We start from the raw sequence: 21,221 nt of genomic DNA on the forward strand, positions 1-21,221 counted from the left end.
TACCATTAGTTTCAAGTTATATTCAGAATAGAAAGACATTTACGTTAATGGACTCTGACCACCAATATAAATGCCAGGACTAACTCAGAAAAAAAGAATGTTTTTCAGTTCATTGACATTAACATAATTATAAAATCCCACATCAAGGTCTTGTGCTATTCCAGGAAGCCATTGAAAGTCACTTTTTGTGTGCAAATTATCTAAAAAGAGGGAAAAAATATTTTTTTGTCATGCCTTTAATCTTGCAGGTGTTCCACATTTATAGGGGTGTATACAGTGCAACACACAGTTGTGTATTAAACTGTTGAGATGCGGCTTGACTGAAGCTGAGGGGAGCCGAGGTGTTTGGTTTACACAACATGCACATCTGTGACTCCTGCAACAGGATTGCAACTAAATCCCATTAGATTCAGCTGAGGAGTAAAGATCGCTCTCCAATAATCAGCAGATAAATATTCTCAGACTGTTCAAATTAGTTTGACTGTTTCACAGAAAGAGGCTGGAAAAAAAGAGCTGCATAGATGTGTCCTCATTAAACTGGATACTCCATAATCCTCTGTGCCCACAGATGAAACAAGACACCGAGGAAAGAGAAGAAAGATACTGAAATTTTCTGTAACAAGTCGGGAATCTCAGGCAAAAAGCAAAAAAAAAGAAAGAAAATTTAAATCTGAGTCTGCCAGACTCAAAAGACCAGTGAGGGTGGAGCTCTGTTTGAGTCAGGAGGTGAGGGAGAAGAAATGAGGTTGTGTAACAGAACAAAAAACCCCCAGAAAGACAGAGACACCACGCAAGACATGACTCATGTACACCTGATTTACAGGGTTGTGTAATCTATGCAGAACATCTTATGTGATTTCATCATGTATTACTGTACCCACCCATATTTGCACATATGCTGTATCTTGTTGAGTTTGTGTCAAGTTCTACTGGAAGAAATAGAAAACTGTCACTAAAATCTATATCTGTGTCTATGACTCAACCTCAAGTGTCAGTCATAACGGATCTGTGATTGGCAGCTATTGAACACCATTTAAACTAATCATAGCACTTGTTCCAAGAACAGTTTCAACCTTTATACTCAGTATATTTAGTATTATGCAGTTACCTAGTTCAGTGGTTTTCAAAGTGGGGTCCGGGGACCCCCAGGGGTCCTTGAGTGGGTTCAAGGGGGTCCCCAACTTTTTCTTGAAATTTTACCAGTTTTTTCTAGAATTAAAAAAAAACTTTTGGGGAGAAATTTCTTTTGAGAAATTTTTTACCAGTTTTTTCTAGAAATGTTTTAACTTTTTTTAAAAAAAAGAACTTTTACCTTTATTTTCTAGAATTTTCTTTTGAACTTTTTTTTTTTTGAGAAATGTTACCACTTTTTCCCAGAAATTTCTCCCTTTTTTTCTCAAAAATTCACACCATTTACCCTAATTTGAATATACATTGACTAAGAAAGTAACGTTATTCAGTCTCAGAACAATTACCTGTGTATTTCTGGTATTTGTGTTTCAAAATCTTGTCCAATGGGGGTCTGTGGTCTAATTTTTGTCACGTTGGGGGTCCTTGATGTAAAAAAGTTTGAGAACCACTGACCTTGTTCACGGGTGTCTAATATTCTCTTCAATAAAAAAGAAAAACACTGTAGTTTATCTAATATGTAATAAATTACACTGTTAACTAACATTAGCCATGTTGTAGCACATACAGTACACATACACATAAAAGCGACAGTATCTTGCAGCACAATGTGTGTGCAAAAATGAAATCACCAACTCATTAATCTCTTTATTAAAATTATTTTACTCACTGTTTCAATGCCCCGGGAATAGTGGTGGTTGTTATTTTTATGGATCCTTTCATCAGTATTAGTTTGGATACTGTAGCATTGTATAGAGCCTGGCTCTATAAGGAATGTATAGTAAAACATGTTAGACACCCAAATGTCCAAAAATAAAATCCATCCATGACCTGGGAAGCAGCTCTCTGAGGGGGCGGGGTTATGCAAATGAGATGGATAGCTATTATGAATATCCAGTGTGTTGAGGCACCTGATTAAAGAACGGCTTGTAAACCGGGCGGACCATGTTGCTGTCTCAGTTTTGAGGAATTGCAGTACAAAGCGATCTGCTCTGAGACCTTTAATGTTGGCGTCTTTGTTGTGCGCTCTGCTGTAGTTGGCCCTGAAGCCGGAGCAGACGGTGCTCCCCCTGGTGGATAAAGCCAACACCGTGGAGACGAGGAGAGGCGTGAGCTTCCAGCACCCTGAGATTCTCGCCCACGCAGACCTGGTCACCTCGACTCTGTCTGAGCCCTACTACTGGAAACTGCCGGAGCAGTTCAAAGGCTCCATGGTGAGAAAACCTCACAGTGTTTGTGGTTAATAACAGGGCAGTGCATTTGTTTTTTTTGTGTCCTACAGTGTTTTCTTTTTTTGTTTTAACTCCCTGACTTTAGATCACAGCGTACGGTGGCCAGCTGAAATACGCAGTGTACTTCGAGGCCAGAGATGAGACCGGTCCTTCCTCCTACGAGCCTCAGGTCATCATAAAGGGCGGGCCCAACCACAGCATCCTGATGACACGCCACACAACGGGACTCCAGATTGGTCAGCTCACCCGCCATGAGATCGACATGACAGAGGTACAGTAGTTAAACATTGAAAAATAATAAAAGATATTTGAGTTAAATATTTATTTAATGCAACTCAAAGTATTAAAGCTCTGTCTATCAGCACAAACATCTATTAACATTGGTAATATACTTTAATGGGAGAATTGATTTCTCAGTGTATTCAGTGCTTTGTATCTGTGTGTGTGTTTATGTGTGTTTAGCATGAGTGGAAGCACGCAGATGGCAGGTCCATGACTCGAGAGGACTTCATGGACATTTTGTTCTATGTGGACTACATCCTAATTAAGGCATCACACGGCAACTTGATGAGACACAGCCGGTAACGCGCACACACATTTGCACACATACACTCTCACAGGCAGTTCCCTGTGGCTCCACAGAGTGTTGTCCATTAATAAATGTGAAATTTGATAGCTGGCTAAATGATAACCTATGGGAGAAATTTCCCTCTCGTTTTTTATCTGAAGGTGTAATAATGAAAACTGTCTCCACTAAAGGTCTTTTCCACAGCAGAAACATTATGACCTGCTGCTAATAATCACCACAGTTCTCTCAAGGTTTCCCATATTATATGAATATTATTATAATCCTCTTGTATGTCTACTTAGACATGATGAAAGGCAAGTACAGTACCTCAGCCTCAGAATTTCCTTATGTCCCCACAAATAAGTGCTATTGAAAATACACAGAAACAGCTGGACAGTTGTGTCACATCCCTGTGTCGTCCCTTCTTAGTATTTCAGAGATCAGCCTGACAGTGGCTGAAGAGGGACGGCCGACCAAAGAGAGCGAGAAAGCCCATCAGATAGAAAAATGTGACTGTCCGCTTGGATACTCTGGACTCTCCTGTGAGGTGGGTGCACAACTAAACACACACACACACACACACACACACACACACACACACACACACACACACACACACACACACACACACACACACACACACACACATACTATATGGAGTGGTTGCCTTTCAGTAAGTGTTTCTGAGAGTGCTTTTGTGGTGAAGTGGTGAACATATGTACCATATGGGACTTGAGCAGGACATCACCGGTTTGACGACCAACCAGATGGATCATATAGTCTCCCTGTTTCCTGTCCCACTCCACTGCACCTGTCAATGAAGTAATAGTTATTAAAAATAAATCTAAAAATTAAATCTGTACTTAATCCAGTGTTGGTGATCAGTACTTCTAGCATTTATGAATGATGAGTAAATTAAGGGTTTTATTTTGCAGGGCATTTTTAGTACAACTTGTTTACAAATGCAAATTGTAACCTGTGGCTTTGTTAAGAACATATATCATCAATAATTGATCAGAAGCCAATAATGATATTGATAGGCATAAAATCAAGTAACAATATATTTGCAAATATTTGTTACCTGAAAACTGTTGCACCCAAAACATGTACTGTACAAAGCAATATGAGACATCTAAGACACTTTGACTCAGCAATATCTTATTCCTGTTAACCAACATTTGGAAATTATTCCCCCCAAAACATGTCAAATTAGATCGCCAACAATTATAAACCAATAGTGTTAATCTGAACTCTTTCCAGGTTACAGGAGACTGTGTTTCTTCCTTTCGACTTTGTTATATAATGTGGAAAACTTCTTTTTTTTGTTGGTAGAAGTTAGGGGATCTGAAAGCATCAGTCACAATGGAGCCAGTGAATATCAATGTAAAATACATCACTAAGTTCCTGTAACTCGGTATTTTTAATGACGTGTGTGTGATGAAAGTTCTTCAAAAGGGCCGGACGACATTAGATCAAATAAAACATCAAAGACAAAGGAAATACAAAGGAGTGCATGGTGAGGATATTACTAAAGTTAAAAGACAGAGTTTGTATTGATACAGTTCTGTCGCTGACGTTGGAGCGTACATTAATACAAACATTAATTACAGAGGGAGCTGAACTCTGCTCCTCCTTCAGTGCTCAGAGAAATGAGTGTTTTTTTTTCTTTTTTAATATTTATTTATTTTATTTGTCCGCTTGCCTTTCTACTGAGAGTGAATGTAAACATGGAGGTCATATCCTCGGCTTTCAATAGTATCTCACAAGTTTCCAATTTACATTTATTTCAGTATTAAGCCTCTGCGACGCCTTTGAGACTCTTTGCTTTGCCCGGCCAGGATTAAGCCTCACTGAGCGCTTCCTCCACTCACTTTTGATTTTTGTCAAAGCAATTGACTTTCAGCTGCTTCCAGCTCCTTCTCTTAAGCCACAGCAAGCATATAGCAGCGACTCAATCTTTAGTTTAATGAGGATTTTGTAGAGACAGCTTATGACATATGGAGGCAACAGTTCTGGGCAATTCCACTGGACGCCGGCGCCTGAGGGTCATTTAGGTATTATTGTATTAATCTCAAAGGAGCACGCGTGTTACCCCCAAAACTTTTAACTATGTTTTATTTTTTCAAACCTCTGTTTCACTTTGTTGCTGTTTCTTGGAGTGCACAGACACAGCCATCTATATTGCCTGAATAAAAAAAAAAAATCATTGGACATAATTTAGAAGCTACAGATACCGTTGAAAAAGCACCAAATGGCAGCCAAACAGCAAACGGTAGCTAAACTTGAAATGTTCAGGTCGTAGAGGGCTCGGCTGACAGATGGCCGTTCTATTTGTAGCTGCCGCCGTTGTTAATAAAGTATTTTTAAACAAGCGTTTAGCGCTAGCAGAGGGAACAGATGGGTCTTTAAATGGACTCCATTAATTATTACTGAACAGGAGAGAGAGGCAGAGAGAGTTACCTTGCATGTGGATGCGTATGTGTGTGTGTGGATGTGTGGATGTGTGTGTGTGTGCGTTTAAGTGTGTGAGCGTTGGGAGGGTACGTGAGGGTGCTGGCATGTGTGTGTTAAAAGTTACTGGGGGGAATAACTCTTAATTGTGAGTGTGTGTGTGTGAGAGAGAGAGAGTGAAGTCAACAGTTGCCGAGAGAAATAACTATTAGGGATAATTGTGTGAGTGCCTATGAAACATTGTTTTTCTATGGGAATAAATGTTGGATCTTCTTTGTATTATCTGCAACTGTCTCTGCCCTACTAAATCTGTGTCTCTTTTTCCCTTTGTCTCTCTCTCTTTTCCTGTGTGTGTGTGTGTGCGTGTACAGGAGTGTGCGGCAGGTTTCTACCGCCTTCGCCCCGGCTCCCTGACATCTGCTCCAGCGTCCAGAGCACCCATCGCTGCCGGCATGGGCAGCTGTGTTCAGTGCCAGTGCAGTGGGCACTCGTCCACCTGTGACCCTGAGACATCCATATGCCAGGTAAGCGTGTGCGTGTGTGTGTGTGTGTGTGTGTGTGTGTGTGCGCTCATTCTGCCACTGGAGACCCTCATACAGCCATATGCCAGGTAGCTCAGTAAGAGGAAAAGGTGTGTGTGTGTGTGTTGGGTGTGATGTCAGGTACTGTAATTAGCCCTGCAATAATTAACGACCCCAGGCTTATTCATATTTTGTGTAATTTCCTCTCTTCTGGATCCGACCCAAAGCCAGATCTCTACTCTGAGACGGAGAGGACGAGATGAGACGATGTGTCTTATCAAAAGATTCACAGTTAGAAACACACTGAGGCAAATAAACCCCGACCCAAAGACAGTCTGTGTTTTCAGGTGTTTCTCAGTGATGTGAAAACCTTCATTAAATCTTTGTGTGACATCTTTATTTCTTTATTTGTTTTATTCATCAGTGAACGCAGTGTGTGTGTGTGTGTTTTTCTGCCTGCATGTTGTCCTCAAACCCAACTGGTGGCTACTGAGATGAATCCGTTCAGGCCAGTTGTTATCTCTTCGGCACTTCCAGCCTTTTTTTTTTTTTTTTCCCTACAATCTGGTCAGTTCTGTAGCGAGTCACAATCTGAGGACTTTGGCCTGGGGGAGCAGCTGGTTCGCATGCTGTCCAAAAAGTCATCGCTCAGATTTGATCTGTAAAAAGCCCTTGGCAGACGAAAGGGAACGTCGCTGCTTTGGCATGATTGTACCGCCACGAGTTAAACTGTCCGTACTCGTAGATTCAGTTTGATGAGGAGCCATTTAATTATGTGGTTTTATGCAGTTAGACCACTATTGCACTCAGTAACCATTAAGATGAATGAGTATAACACTTGTAAACAATGGCACCCAGTGGAGCCTTTTCAGGAAAATTAGGCCTTTTTTTCTTTCTTTTTTTGCACATGCTCGCTTTTTTTTCTGTCCTGGAGGCTTAAAATATAGAAAATAGTCCAAGTGCCATTTGGTGTTTGGTCAGGACATGAGCAATCATATGAAGGGTTTTGCCGCAGTTTCCCCTCTGATATTTCAATTTGGAATAAAACTATCATGGAGCTGTCACTGGCCCAACTGATAATTTAGTAGAGAGTGATCATTAAACAGATGCCTAACACCCAATCACAGAAAACGTCTCATTTTGCAAAAGAAATTTCAAAGTATTGATTTTAACCATTAATACCAAACTTTCATGCAGCATAAAAACCAACCAGGTGATCGATTTGAATCAGTCATTATTTTCTTTTTCCGTTGTCTTTTCTCCTTCCTCGTCTCCTCTTTATTTAATCCACCATCCTCGAACTTCCTTCCATCGTTCCTCCTTCCTCCACTCCTCCGTACTCTCCTGAATTTTCTTTTTCCCTTTTTATCTGCCACACTCTCATTCCTTTAATTCTCTCCCCTCTCGTCCTCAATTATGTATTTACTCATCCTTTGTCCTTTCATCTCCCCGCCTTTCTGTTGCCTTCAATTCCCTTTTTTTCTCTCGACAGCCTTCCCACCTCTCTTTAATTTACTCCAGTTTTGCCAATTTGTTTCTCTCCCTTTTTACATCTCACCTCCCTCTTCTCTTCTGCATGATTTCTGCCTCTCTCTGCCTCCCAGCCATTTTTTTTCCTCGTCCATTTCCATCTCGCTCTCCATAACAGTGTCATTAGCATTTTCTAACCGAGCGGGGCTAAATTGAAAATGCTAAACGAGTTTGTTTCTGTGGTAATTAGCGGTAACGAGGAACACAGGAAGTTAATGGAAATGACTTGCCTCGTTAAGAGGCAACTTCCTGTTGCACTGATTGAAGTTCCCATTTCCAACAACAAAGCGAACACATAAGACAGGACCCCGGGGATACGGAGAGGGAGAGATCTGCATGTTTGTGTTTGGGTACAGTATGTAATACATTGTGAGTTTACAGTGTGTGTGTGTGTGTGTGTGTGTGTGTGTGTTTGTGTTTGCGTGTGTGTGTATCTGTATGTATGTCTATTTGTGGCTGCATGATTGAATGCACAGCGTGTGGGTGGGTGTCAATTGAGTCTGCATCAGTCCGCATTTGCCTGTGTGTGTTTGTGTATATAGTGTGTACATATTTCACATACTATCTGTCAGAACACAATGATGGGATGTGTGTTTCTTGTCTGTAAAATAAGCCAAGCTGAGAATAAGCTGGAAACAAACCAACATCTCTGAATGTGAAAATATTAGTATAGAACAACCCTATAGTAACCCTAGAGTTATACGTGTGCGTGTTGTGTACCTATGGCACTGTGACCTTGCGGCTGTTCACATAACAACAGGTCAGTGAACGCAGCATCAAAGTAAATGAGAGTTTAGGGCGACCTGCTGTAGAGAAAGGAGGCTTATTAAAGTCTGTGGTGTGTGAGACCACACCTGACAGCTAACAGCCAGATACTCACTGCAATGCAGGGTCTCACAGCGGCTCATCATGCAGGAGTGGGACTGGACCCAGAAAAACAAAACACAACACACACACACACACACACACACACACACACACACTGGATAGATACTTTTTCCTAACAGAAATAGTCCAGACTGGATAAAAGTTTGGCCGTGGACTGGCTCAGAGACTGTGGGTGGCAAAAAAGAAATGATTAGTGATTTCACCACGGCTCAGCACTGCAGAGGCAGCTGCTTACTTCACTAGTGTGTGTGTGTGTGTGTGTATGTGTGTGTGCATGTAAAGACAGCAACTGCTCAATCAGCTTCTCCGTGCCAAACAAACGTCAATAAAAAATGATCAGACATCTGTGTGATATCATTTTGTACCTGTTTGAAGTGAAGAGGTCCGAACTGAAACGACCTCCCTGCCAAACACGTTGAGTTTACCACCTCACAGCTGTGAACGCACCGCTGATCTGATCAAGAAGTTGCTGCTGTCATGAGATATTATGACGTTAACTGACACCAGCTAACAATAAGCACGCCGTTATTTCTTTTAACTCTTCCTCTGGTGTCGGTGTCAATTAACCAATGAGAACAATAGCAAGTCTCAGTCAGTGATCAAGGAGGGGATGTTGGGTAACTCTGTCTGTTGCCAAGTCAAGATAATTAGGAGCATGCACAGATACAGAATTATACAAATCTCCTCTTTTTCCTCTTTTTAGACTAAAGGAACAAAACAACAGTCTGAGCATAAACAAGCCCGAGTGCCTATAAACCATTAAAATATGTAGTTTTGCCATTTTCTTTTCTTACTCAGGCAAATCTAGTGCCTCGTTTTTAATGTGCCAGTGGCAATATTCAAATACAACAGATAAAACTGTAACTTAACTTGTGTTAATTTAATTTGAAAATTAGTTTCCTCCTTTTTTTAAGATGAAAAGTTTTCTAGACAAGTAGCAAGAGTGTTTTCTTTTTCTTTTTTTTCCCTTTGTGTTTCAGCCACCTGCGTGATTGCTCATACAATCACCAGGAGCAGAGAATGATGGGAAAATGAACACTCGTATGTTGGAGTGTAGAGTCATGGAGAGGTTAGAAAATTAATGAAGTCTGTCTAGTTTCCACACAAATGTAACATGATTTTTTTCTGTGTGTGTGTGTGTGTGTGTGTGTGTGTGTGTGTGTGTGTGTGCAGAACTGTGAAGACAACACGGAGGGAGATCGATGCGAACGCTGCGCTCCAGGCTTCTACGGCGTGGTCCGAGGTTTTCCTGATGACTGCAAACCCTGCGCCTGCCCCCTCCTCAACCCAGAGAACAAGTAAACACTCTACTTCTTCTTTTTTTATACATGTTGTATATAAATTATTTGTTTTGTTACTTGGGAAAAAATAAGTCCTGACAAATCTCCTCCTGTGTTTAGTTTCAGTCCGACCTGCGTATCAGAGGGATTCGATGACTACCACTGCACCGCCTGTCCTGAGGGATATGAGGGCAAATACTGTGAGAGGTATCACAGCTTCATACTATTATCTACAGTAGCAAACATGAGCTGAGGAATCATTACATTTTAATATAGGCCAGATAATGAAACTAATACATGAGTTGCAATGAGACAGAGCTGCAATGAGACCATAACAGATAAGGGACAGTTTGCATAGATATAATTAAAACTAAGGAATTTAATTAGACAAAAAAGCGTTAAAGGGACAATGAGGAGTTTTAACAAAATAACGATAAAGACAAAAAGATATATTTATTGAAAATGGACCCATTAACAAGTGTGGGTAACGTAGATTCATCCACATTAATATGAGACCTTTTACACTGTTCTATGGAAGTGTGTATAGTATGAAAACTCGATCTGATGGTGTATGTGTATACACTTCTGTACCATGGCACCATTTTACACACCTCTGTTGTTGTTTTTTGTGTTCCTGTACGTATATATATATGTTTATATTTTTTTTTTCTATTTTAAAAATGAAAATACAATAAAGATATTGTTAAAAAAAAAAGAGACCTTTTATAACCAAATACAAACTTCTCGTTGTCCCTTTAACTTAACTAAAATTACAAAATTTTTACAGATAAATGTCGTTTATTAACAAAAAGGAAACATAATTGAAAATCTGAAATAAAGAAGAAGCATCCTTAGTGCTAGGATGGAAGGTTTTATATAATCCAAGTGGAGGACGGTGTCCAGCTGCTTCCACTTATCCAGATATCCTCACCAGACCAAAACCAGCCACCTGCATGAACACAAAACACAACAACAGCAACAACAACACAACAACAGCACAACACAAACACACACATAGAGGCCCTGGGGTGTGTGAAGTGTGAAGTTTGGGCTCTTCAGCAACAGGTTCTGTGGAGTTTGGGCTTGATTTCCAGCAACAACAACAGCACTTAACTCTTCCCTTGACACACCCCATCGCCTGCTTTTTCCCCCTCTTGTCCAGATGTGCCACCGGTTACCGTGGCAACCCGAGGATGCCAGGCGGCCGCTGCGAGGAGTGTAAGTGTTCCTCCTGGGGGTCGCTGCCCGGGCCGTGCGACCCTGTGACGGGCCAGTGCCGTTGCAGGGTCGGAGTCTCCGGGACGTCGTGTGACCGGTGCATGGAGAGGCATGTGTGTGGAGCCGCCGGGATCATCTGTAAGACTAACACACATCCAGATTTATCCCTCCTCCTCCTCCTCCTCCTCCTCCTCCTCCTCCTCCTCCTCCTCCTCCTCCTCCTCCTCCTCCTCCTCCTCCTCCTCCTTCTCCTTCTCCTTCTCCTCCCTCCCCTTCTCCTCCTCCTCCTTCTCCTTCTCCTCCTCCTCCTCCTCCTTCTCCTTCTCCTTCTCCTTCTCCTTCTCCTTCTCCTCCCTCCCCTTCTCCTTCTCCTTCTTCTTCTCCTTCTCCTCTTTCTTCTCCTTCTCCTTCCTCCTCCTCCTCCTCCTTCTCCTTCTTCTCCTCCTCCTCCTCCTTCCTCCTCCTCCATCTCCTTCTCATCCTTCCTCCTCCATCTTCTCCATCTCCTCCCCCCTTCTCCTTCTCCTTCTTCTCCTCCTCCTCCTTCCTCCTCCTCCTCCTCCTCCTCCTCCTCCTCCTCCTCCTCCTCCTTCTCCTTCTCCTCCCTCCCCTTCTCCTTCTCCTTCTTCTCCTTCTCCTTCTCCTACATCTTCTCCTTCTGCTCCTTCCTCCTCCTCCATCTTCTTCTCCTTCTCCTCCTTCCTCCTCCTCCTTCATCTTCTTCTCCTTTTCCTCCTTCCTCCTCCTCCTTCTCTTTCTCCTTCTCCTCCTTCCTCCTCCTCCATCTTCTCCTTCTCCTCCTTCCTCCCCCATCTACTCCTCTTCCCCATCCTTCCTCCTCCATCTTCTCCTTCCTCCTCCTCCTCCTCCTCCTTCTTCTTTTCCTTCTCCTCCTTCCTCCTCCATCTCCTTCTCATCCTTCCACCTCCATCTTCTTCTTCTTCATCATCTTCTTCTTCTTCTTCTCCTCCTTCTCCATCTTCTTCTTCTCCTTCTCCTCCGGCCTCCCCCTCCTCCTCCTCCTCCTACATCTCCTTCTCCTTTTTCTTCCTTCTCCTCCTCCTCCTCCTCCTCCATCTTCTTCTTCTTTTTCTTCTCCTCCTCCTCCTCCTCCTCCATCTTCTTCTCCATCTGTATTTCCCATCTCTCTCCATCCTCTCATCCTCGGAGTCAAAGGGTTTTAAAAGTTTTGGTGTAAAACAGTTTTTAAAGAAGTGACAGGCGTTAGAAAGCTGCCAGAGTTTTCACGTCCATTAACCGAAATAGAAAAAATGAGGTGAAATTGAATAATTATAAAGGCCTCGCTCTGACAAGTGAACAACAACAGAAGCAGTTCGTCGTTCTTACATCAGCTGCCACAGACGTCGTCCACTCCTCCTTCAGCTCTCTTTCCATTCTGTTTTCCGCTCAGCATTGTCACCTGATGTTGTGGTTTTTACATTATTTTGGCAATGAAATGCAAATGAGCACTCAAACCACTTTCTCCAGTTGCCATGGGAGACACCGGATCGTGGCAGAAGTCAGATTGAAGTCATTTAGAAAATAATTTCAATGTCATTTGGAGCTAATTTAAACTTAATATGACCATAATGGCGGGGCCAATTCGGTGCCATTAGCATGTCTAGAGGTAAGTGTATCCGCGCCAGTCAGAGTATAGAAGAAAAGGTTGTAAGACAGAGGCTGATGGGAAATTGCCGCTGTCAGGTCAGAGAGGAAATTGCTTGCTCAGGTCTTTATGTGTTCAGACACAAAGCGTGTGTTCATAAATTGGCAGTGTGAGCGCTGCAGTGCACCGTGACACCAAAACCGGTCGCCTCTACGTCCAGGCTATAATCACAACTCCTTGATGGTTTACATAGAGTGGAGCGATCAGCCTGCTGCTCACTTGTTGAAGAGTGATTGCACACTGCGTTTTGACTGCACTCTGGCCTTTCTCCCGTCCCATTAGACATGAGCGAACGCTTTGGGAGTCGGCGCGGTCTTGAGTGAAGGAGACGAAGGTAGCGCTCACATTAACGTTCACCTGGAAGTGCAGCCACATTTCAGTCGGTGTATCATTATTAAATGTTGCCCACGTTCATTTAAGAGGCGCTGTAATGTTCAAAATTCAGTAATATTTAAAATGGCCTCAGGTTGTAGCTAAATGTACTGACAGGCACTTCAAATATTTAATATTTATCCTATAAGCTGTTGAATATGATATTTTTTTCTATGACCAGAATAAGATATAAAAACTAGATTAGAAGTTCAGTATTATAATATCTGTTTAGCAAAGGCTCTGGAGAGAAGATTACTTTGATATTTGTGTATATGATTACAGAACTCATATACTCTAAATACAATAAAATACAATTATATGGCAAGAGACAGTGTCCATAGCAACCTGGACAAAACCTGGACTCATATCTGTGATGTAAGGTGACTTGTAGGACGTTAAAACACAGTCTGGTCACATACTGTAGCGCTGTGTGAATTGTAGCCAGGCGCCAAAATGTTTTTATATATACAGAGATTAAAGCAGACCTTTAACAGCTGTGAGTTAAGGTGTGTATAAATGGCATTTGTGTGTTTGCATGTGTGTGTGTGTGTGTGGATTTGCAGTTTGAAACGTGTGTATTGATCCCGGCACTTTTATCTCAAACTCTCTCAGGTTCACTCAGGCCGAGATATGATACATAATAATACACAAACTGTGATGATGTAAAATATCATACTGTAGTCTCATCTGTTTACTGTATTGTCTTTAGAGATTCAAAACCCACATTCATGAAAATAAACGGTAACTCTACTGACTGTAAACTTATAAAGAAGGAGCATCTGATATGAAGCACTTGTCACTTATTGCAGAAATGTATGAAAATAAAGAAAAAAATGTTTCACTCAATTATATGCATTTTAAAGCAAGTTATTTTAGTAGATGAGTGGATTATTCGCCATAATTTTCCTTGAAAGTTAAGTTACTTTGTCAATTATGCTTTTTAAGGTGTAAAAAACTCATCTAACCCCAGATTTTAACATTTATCCTGTAGTATAATATTGAATATATTTGAATAAACTATATGAATATGAATATGACTATATGAAATGTATTAAAAATATATATTTTGGGGCATTTATGCCTTTAATTGATAGGACAGCTGTAGAGAGACAGGAAATGGGGAGACAGAGAGAGGGTGAATGACACGCTCCGTGAAATGTAGCTAAAATCATTTCAGCAGGGTGTAAACCCCAGCAACGGTGCTCCGTTTTTGTACTGTAATGATGTATAACATGGCCAGACTGCAGACTTCATCAAAATGAAGTAAACTTGTTGAATATGAGACTAAACCCTGACTCCACCATTTAACACAAACTCTCTACAGAGTTTGTTCTGAGTTTATATGTGGGAACAAGTTTTGCCAGATAATCCTAAAAAAAACAACAGCCAGACTTCAGTCTGTGTGTACAACTCTTCATCACTCTTTGTGTATTTGACAGGCAGCTATTTATCCCCACCTACATTCACTATACATTCACAGTTATGTGTGTGTTTGTGTGCAAGCATGAGGCTGCCAGACTGCTTTGGAGTGTTTGTGCGTTTTTGTTTAGTTTTGTCAGATATTGATAGGATAGAACGTTTTTATTTTATTTAATTTATCTTTGATTTCCCTTGTCAGAAATTTTAATTTCTGCAATAAATCAGCCTCGGGCTATAGAAGGGAAAAGAAATTCACTCACGCAGTACAGAAAAATGTGTATGCGCGTGTGTCTTAGTGAATTCCCAGGTGAGTGTGTGTTAGTGTGGGGTTTTTTTTAGCCTGCGGTGCGTGCTCATAATAGGTGATTTTTGCTTCTCTGTGCTGAATTTCATGCACCAACAGTTTTGTTTTCTGATGCCAAAGTCACTTAAACATGAAAACGCAACACAAACAGTCAACACGATCACACTCTGACTTGTTTACAGACTCACAAACAAAGCACGTAAACAGTAAACAAAGATCCGGTCGTGGAAAACACATGTATGACTTCCTTTCCACGCACACAGACACACGCACACACACACACACACACACACACACACACACACACACACACACACACAGGGCCTCATTACACACCAGCTGATGTGTGTGTGTCTGTGTGTGTGTTTGTCTCTTGTAGCCTGTGATGACGAGTGCTCAGGTCTGTTGATCAGCGACATGGACCGACTGTATCGCATCATCACTGAGGTCACGCTGACCTCGCCCCTCCCACCTCCTTATAAGGTGTTGTACCGCTTCGAAAACATGACGGAGGAACTCAAGGTAAAGAAACTGCTTCTGATTGGCTGGATACCTGATTAACTCATGAGTAATAATAACTACACACATTAGTTATACATTATTTGATACTTAAATTTGTCATTTTTAAAGCATTGTTTCTACATTGATACTAATTGGTGTGTGATTTATAAACTTTGATTAATAAAGTCATCTATAACATGTTTAATGATTGTATTTTCACACTAAATAAATGACGGATTTATATTCAACTATTATGTAATTTAGGAGATGTCAGTGTTTCATAAAGAAAATGATTAACAAACTATTTAGATGTTTGCTCTTCCACATACAATGATTTAGACATGTACTAATGATCAGTGAGTTTGTTAATTGATGTGTTATAGATGAAATGTATAATCTGTTTATAAATTACATACCAGTTAGTATCAATGTTGGAAGAATGCTTTATAAATGATGAATTAAAGCAGAAGTAAGCGATCCGGCCGTTTTGGCCAATGCTGCGTTCCAGGCAGGCTTTTGAAACCGTAAATTACAGCTTCAAGTCACGACTTACGACTTTGTAGCGTTCCAGGCAACCCACTCGTGTTTTTCCGACCTGTTTTACCTGTGAAAGTCACTATAACGGCCACTCGTAACTTCCGACCCGTGAACTCGTACCAGATCGAACTGGTACGACTTCACAGGTCGGAAAAACACGAGTTACGGGCTGCCTTGAACGCACCATAACGTCTTGTCAGCCGCCCTCGTCATGGATCTATTGGTCCTCGTCCCTACCTCACCACATTCAGGCGCAGCCCTTCATGCCGTTCTCTCTCCTCATTGGATAAAACTTGTAGGATACGAGAAAAGTTTTCTCCTCGGCTCAGAGCAGAGCAGAGTGACTGACAGACCTGTGTTTCGGTCCAAACACTCTATGTAAGTGATTGCTGTCGGAAGATATAACTATTTAAGACTTATATTAACACAAAAATATCGCTTACTTCTGCTTTAAGTGTTTAATCTAGTGTGTAGTTATAGTGCCCTAATGCATAATGATGTTAACAAAGTTTGCATCTATTTTATACTTTTTTGTATTTTGAAAATGATTGCTGTTTGCAAATGAGTAATTGTTTGAACCGTAGTGACTTAATTTCCAATACTGACAGTCTCTATATTAAAGATTTGATGTAATCCTATTATCATTTCATCAGTTCTTTGTTCTTTTTTTAAACCAATCATATTTCCATGTTAACCGTGTCATGAGCTTTATCAAACATGTTTTCTGTTCTCGGCTCCTTTTGCTTCCTATCCTCTCTCTCTCTCCCCCTCTCTCTCTTTCTTGCTCATCCTCTTCTCTTCTTTTTCAGCTGTAGAGCCAGGCAGTTCAAAAGCCTCGCCCTGAGCCAAAATGTGTCAGACATTTCTCTCAGTAATTCCTTCATCTCTGTGTTTCTCTCCTGCAGCACATGCTGTCGCCTCAGAAGGCTCCGGAGAGATTACTGCAACTGGCCGACTCCAACCTAGGATCACTAATTGTCGAGATGGACCAGCTCCACAGCAGGGTACAGAAACTTTAGTTTTTGCTCCGGCTTGGCTCTAGTCTCTGTCGCTCCTGCTTCCTTTTCTCGTGTTATCCTTCCTTTCACTTTTCTGTCTCCGTCTGTCTGTCACATAACAAGATGGAGCCAAGGCAGGCAGACTGTGGCAGAGAAATGTCATAGTTTAAGGCAAGGCTTGTGTACGAAGCACGAAACTCTGCACCATGTTAATACACAAGAAACCAGAGCATCGTCCCAACATGATGATAAAGTGTCAGACGAACTTCAAGAAGCTTCTGTGACACGATTTAGTGAACCAGCTGAGCAGCTCGAGCAGAAACCAGGGTTGTGAAACATCTCTGACGCATTATGTGTTTGGAGACCTGGAAAAATTACTTTTTTTCAATGAATATTATACAAACAGAGTTTTTACTTCACAGTCTTCACTCTGTGATTCTGGGAGGTCCTGGATGCAAGATAAACAATGTGGGAAAAACTTGGTGATAGTATTTTTTGGTTGTTTGTGTGAGTCACTAACGCTCCAAGAGTACAAGCCACAACAACCTTCACATTGTCAGACATTGTGTAGCTTGTGTCAGACATTGTGTAGCTTGTGTTATGACTGTTTATATCGAGATGGAGCTGCTGCTGTCATCTGTGACGGTCTACACTGGGTCTTATAAATAAGGAACAAAGTAAAAAAAAAAAGAGTTGTTCAAAAAGCAGAGGAGAGGACAAGACATATTTACTATTAGGTAGAAAATGTGGATTTTGGTACACATTTTATTGTTTAACCTTAAGGTGCAGTAAGTTGTTGGACACCTCTGAATGCACTGAAATCTCACAGTCAGAAAAACACATTTTCACAACTGTGGTTCACTGGCTGTCACTGTATTGTTCATTGCTCTCACTTTCTCCATGGTGCGTCAGCTACTTATAATTACTTAGTAAAAAATAAACGTTTTTAATAGAAAATAAATACTGCCTGGCATCTGGACTCCTGGTCATCACGATCTCAAACAAAAAAATGTCAAAAAAGTATACTGGTAAAAGAAAATGTAACCCCAATTTATCAAATGAAAAGTTTACAACTTTTTAATTTAGCTGGGTAAGTTACAACACGGTACTATTTTTCTTCATAGTTGCAGTATCACTGTCTCTCCATTGTTTCCATTGGTCCATAGGAGGGCGGGGCTTAAACCAATTGACTGTACTCATTTTATGGAGTATTAACAGAAGATCCCTGAGAATAAACCCTTCATTATAGTCTATAAACCCTTCAAAACGGTTGTGGCTCTTTGTATGTACAGCCCATGATTCAGCAGTTGTTGTACAGGTGAACAGGCGTCGTACCCAAGTTCATTAGAGCGGTTTCGCACAGTGTGACCTGCGGTAAACTTATAAGACTAAGTTCAGATCCTGCAGTGTGAAGGAGCCTGAAGATGAGTTAACCAAAAAACAGAAAAACACTTTGAGTGCAGAGGGTCTACAAGTGCCAAGTGGAGAAAAATAAATAACACACACATACACTCAGGCTGTCAAACATCCCGCTTTTAGGGACTGGGGCTTTGACATTTGTTGACAGCGATGCTATCACCCACACACCATCACACACACATATAATATATATACACACACAACAGATAAAATGATATAGCATGTTCTTGTCAATTCACAACAATAATTACCTGCTCTTTCTCTCTACGTCTGTGTCGGTGTGTTAAATTGAGTGTGTTTGGACGTGTTTTCATGTCTGTCAAGAATTCATCCATTTCTCCCAGTTCCTTGCTCCTCTGTGTTTGTGCGCATAAATGTGTGAGGTTGTGTTTTTTCTTGTCAATAATTCATCCATCTCTCTGATTCTGTATGTTGGACACGCACACACACACACACACACACACACATAAGATAGTATTGACTGCGTGAATGTATTGCTGTCATCGCCTGTCATTCTTTTAAATCCAAGAACTCGGACCTCCTTCCTTTTCCCTCCTTTGTCAGACTCAGGTCAATATGTTCACTTATTCAACATTGTTTAGTATTTCATGGCTGGTCTGTTTGTGTTTTTGTGTGTCTGTGTGTGTGTGTGTGTGTGTAGGCCACTAAGGTGTCCGCTGATGGAGAACAGGTTGAAGACGATGCTGACAGGATTCATAAACGAGCCGAGGACCTGGAACAGTTCATCAGGGACACGCTGCTGGGAGCTAAAGGTAGAAGAAACAAACGCCACCTCTCTCCGCCATTAACCGCCTTCATTTCCTGCCAGCTGGCTTCTCTCTTCTCCAGATCTGTCGACTCTCTCGCTCCTCTCATCCGTCATTAGAGCACATTGCATAATATCACATTATATTAAATGTAAGGGATCCCTTTGGGAAATGTGGGTTATTACATTAGAGGACAATATGATATATAAGAATATGAAGAGGTGAGTAAAGGGGCTAATGAAATGAATTATAGTGACAGAACATATTAAAAATCAGCAATTAAATAAAGATTTAGCATCTTCAGAGGGACTCGATGAATCAAATGCAAAAGAAATACAATGATTAGAATAGTGTCTTTGTTATTATCAAGAGAAGGCGCAGACACTTGGTTGTGCAGCAGCCTGTATGAAATCAATTCTGTCAGTCCTGCTTTTTGGAGAGGAGGCATCGTGGAGGTGAGACAACCCAAACATCCTTTCTGCCTCCTTGTTAGAGCACTAATGGAAACTTAGCTCGCAGACAATGGCTGATGGGCCAGGTGCCAGGCAGCGCTCTGTGCCAGCTGCTTGGGCAAAGTGTTGCCTGAACAATAAAAGGCAGATCCAGCAGGCTGCAGCGTCGCTTAACCGGGGTGATAAAGACTCACCCACCAAGATAATCAGGTGCAAAGGCTCAGTGCTGTTTCACTCTGCTGTGCAACTCTGGGTTAGCAAGTTGCCAGCGCCGGCTGCCTGTCCTGGGAGGGGGAGGGGTGAGTGTGGGAACAGGGAGGGAGGGGTGTGAGACAGCCTTGTCTATTTTGAAGTATTGAGTATATTGAGTGTACAGGGGTTATTTTTGTCCCACAAGTTATATTAGTAATGACACAGCATCCTATGACGGTGTGTTAGAACTACTGAAGTTAAAAAATTAAAGAGCTGGAAGGGAGAGGGGGGAAATTTTGCTATTTTAAAACTCAGTTTCAAATTCAATGTTGCAAATTTATAAGAAAAAAGAAATATTTGCAACAAGAAAATGTGAAAATTTGTGCGTATTTTTTTTTCTATCAAAGAAGAAAACATGTCCATACTTTGCAAGATTGGACAGATGTTGTTTGTTTTACATTATGCCTGCAGTTTACAATTTCAGTTGGATTGAGCAGAAAGGAAAAATTTGTTATATTAACTTTGTAGTGTAGAGACATGTTTTCTTACATTTTTCTTGTAAAGTTATTAGTTTTTTCTTATAAAATTGTGAGTTTTTTCTTTGCAAATTATTTTTTCTTTCTCATAAATTTGCACCTTTTAAACTTGAATACTCTGTTTCAAACTGAGAAATTCACCCCAGCTCTCTTCAGCCTTTTTAATTATTTTTTTTAACATGCAATAGCACTAATACATTGTCGTACTGTAGTATCCACAGGAATAATGATAACATTTTTTCTTTAAACCTGCATCAACTCTTTTGTTTTGGACACTTTGGGGCATCAGAAACAAACATTAATTTCAACTTTAATATCAGCACCTGAAATGACCCAAACACTCCTATTTACACAGTCTACTCATGTGGAGTCATGTATCTAAAACTGTCTCTGCTTTTGGTTGTAGTGTGAATGTAGTGTGTGTGTGTGTGTGTGTAGTGTTTTGTGTGGAAACAACACTGACTGACTAGAGTGATGACTCAAAACCATAAAAATCGCCAGCCAGAAAATGAAAGTAATGATGTGAGAGGTGTGTGGAGCTGAGGGCGAAGTGCAGAGTCAGGTGATAGTTCTCTGTGGGTTCCCCACTAGAAGCAGCCTTCATATACATTCAGTATAATGGCTTCATAGCAGCAGCTCCAGTGGTTTGTTTATGGACTGTTTTTCTGCATCTTCTCTGCACTTTGATAATAAATTACTTACACTTACTTACAAAGCCTTTTTGCATCGTTAACTTGTTTCCATTTACTCTGTGTTGCAGTTTTTTTTGTGCTTTTATCTTCCTGTTTTGCTTCTGGCTATAAATATTAGTTGTCTTACCACGGCTCCAGGTCGTAATACAGCAGGATACTTTGTCCCCACTGGTGTTGGTTATTCTCTGAGTCAGAACTTAGTGGTACGCCCAGATGGTTGGTTCCGTCAGTGGTGGCTTCATACAGAGGGCTTATCTCCCTCTCTTCCCCTGTGTGTATAACTAGCAGGTAGTTGCTCAGTCTCCTGCAGCTGGAGGATCTCCTCCCCAGCGGCTGTGTGACCAGCCTGTGATGTGTTTTTCTCAGCCCTCATGTGTATACGCTGGTCTAGGTGCTCTGTGTACAGTTTCCAGAGCATCAGGGTTCCTCCATGTGGGAGCTAATATGTTGTTAGTGAACAGGACTTGTGCAGTTGGTGCCTCTCTTCACCGTGTTGGAGGAGCGGGCCGTGCAGGTCGCTGTGACCGTCAGCGCTGTGGTTGGTCAAGCT

General features: G+C 41.3%; 1 protein-coding gene across 10 annotated transcripts in view; it reads left to right on the top strand.

Moving 5' to 3' along the window:
• lama2 (laminin, alpha 2) overlaps positions 1-21,221 on the top strand; it is a 213,593-nt gene that overhangs the window by 135,991 nt on the left and 56,381 nt on the right. For 6 of the 10 annotated variants that reach the window (XM_085771314.1, XM_085771315.1, XM_085771322.1 and 3 more), the window contains 11 exons: positions 2,166-2,342; positions 2,446-2,631; positions 2,823-2,941; positions 3,358-3,475; positions 5,751-5,903; positions 9,492-9,616; positions 9,719-9,805; positions 10,761-10,954; positions 14,957-15,099; positions 16,521-16,619; positions 18,694-18,805. In XM_085771314.1, coding sequence (XP_085627440.1) covers positions 2,166-2,342; positions 2,446-2,631; positions 2,823-2,941; positions 3,358-3,475; positions 5,751-5,903; positions 9,492-9,616; positions 9,719-9,805; positions 10,761-10,954; positions 14,957-15,099; positions 16,521-16,619; positions 18,694-18,805 — 1,513 coding nt within the window. The remainder of the gene's footprint in view (positions 1-2,165; positions 2,343-2,445; positions 2,632-2,822; positions 2,942-3,357; positions 3,476-5,750; positions 5,904-9,491; positions 9,617-9,718; positions 9,806-10,760; positions 10,955-14,956; positions 15,100-16,520; positions 16,620-18,693; positions 18,806-21,221) is intronic. The other 4 variants (XM_085771318.1, XM_085771319.1, XM_085771324.1 and 1 more) reach the window with 1 other exon arrangement.

The sequence above is a fragment of the Trachurus japonicus genome, chromosome 24, assembly GCF_045865225.1.
Source record: "Trachurus japonicus isolate A0001 chromosome 24, Traja_1.0".
NCBI classification, from domain to species: Eukaryota; Metazoa; Chordata; class Actinopteri; order Carangiformes; family Carangidae; genus Trachurus; species Trachurus japonicus.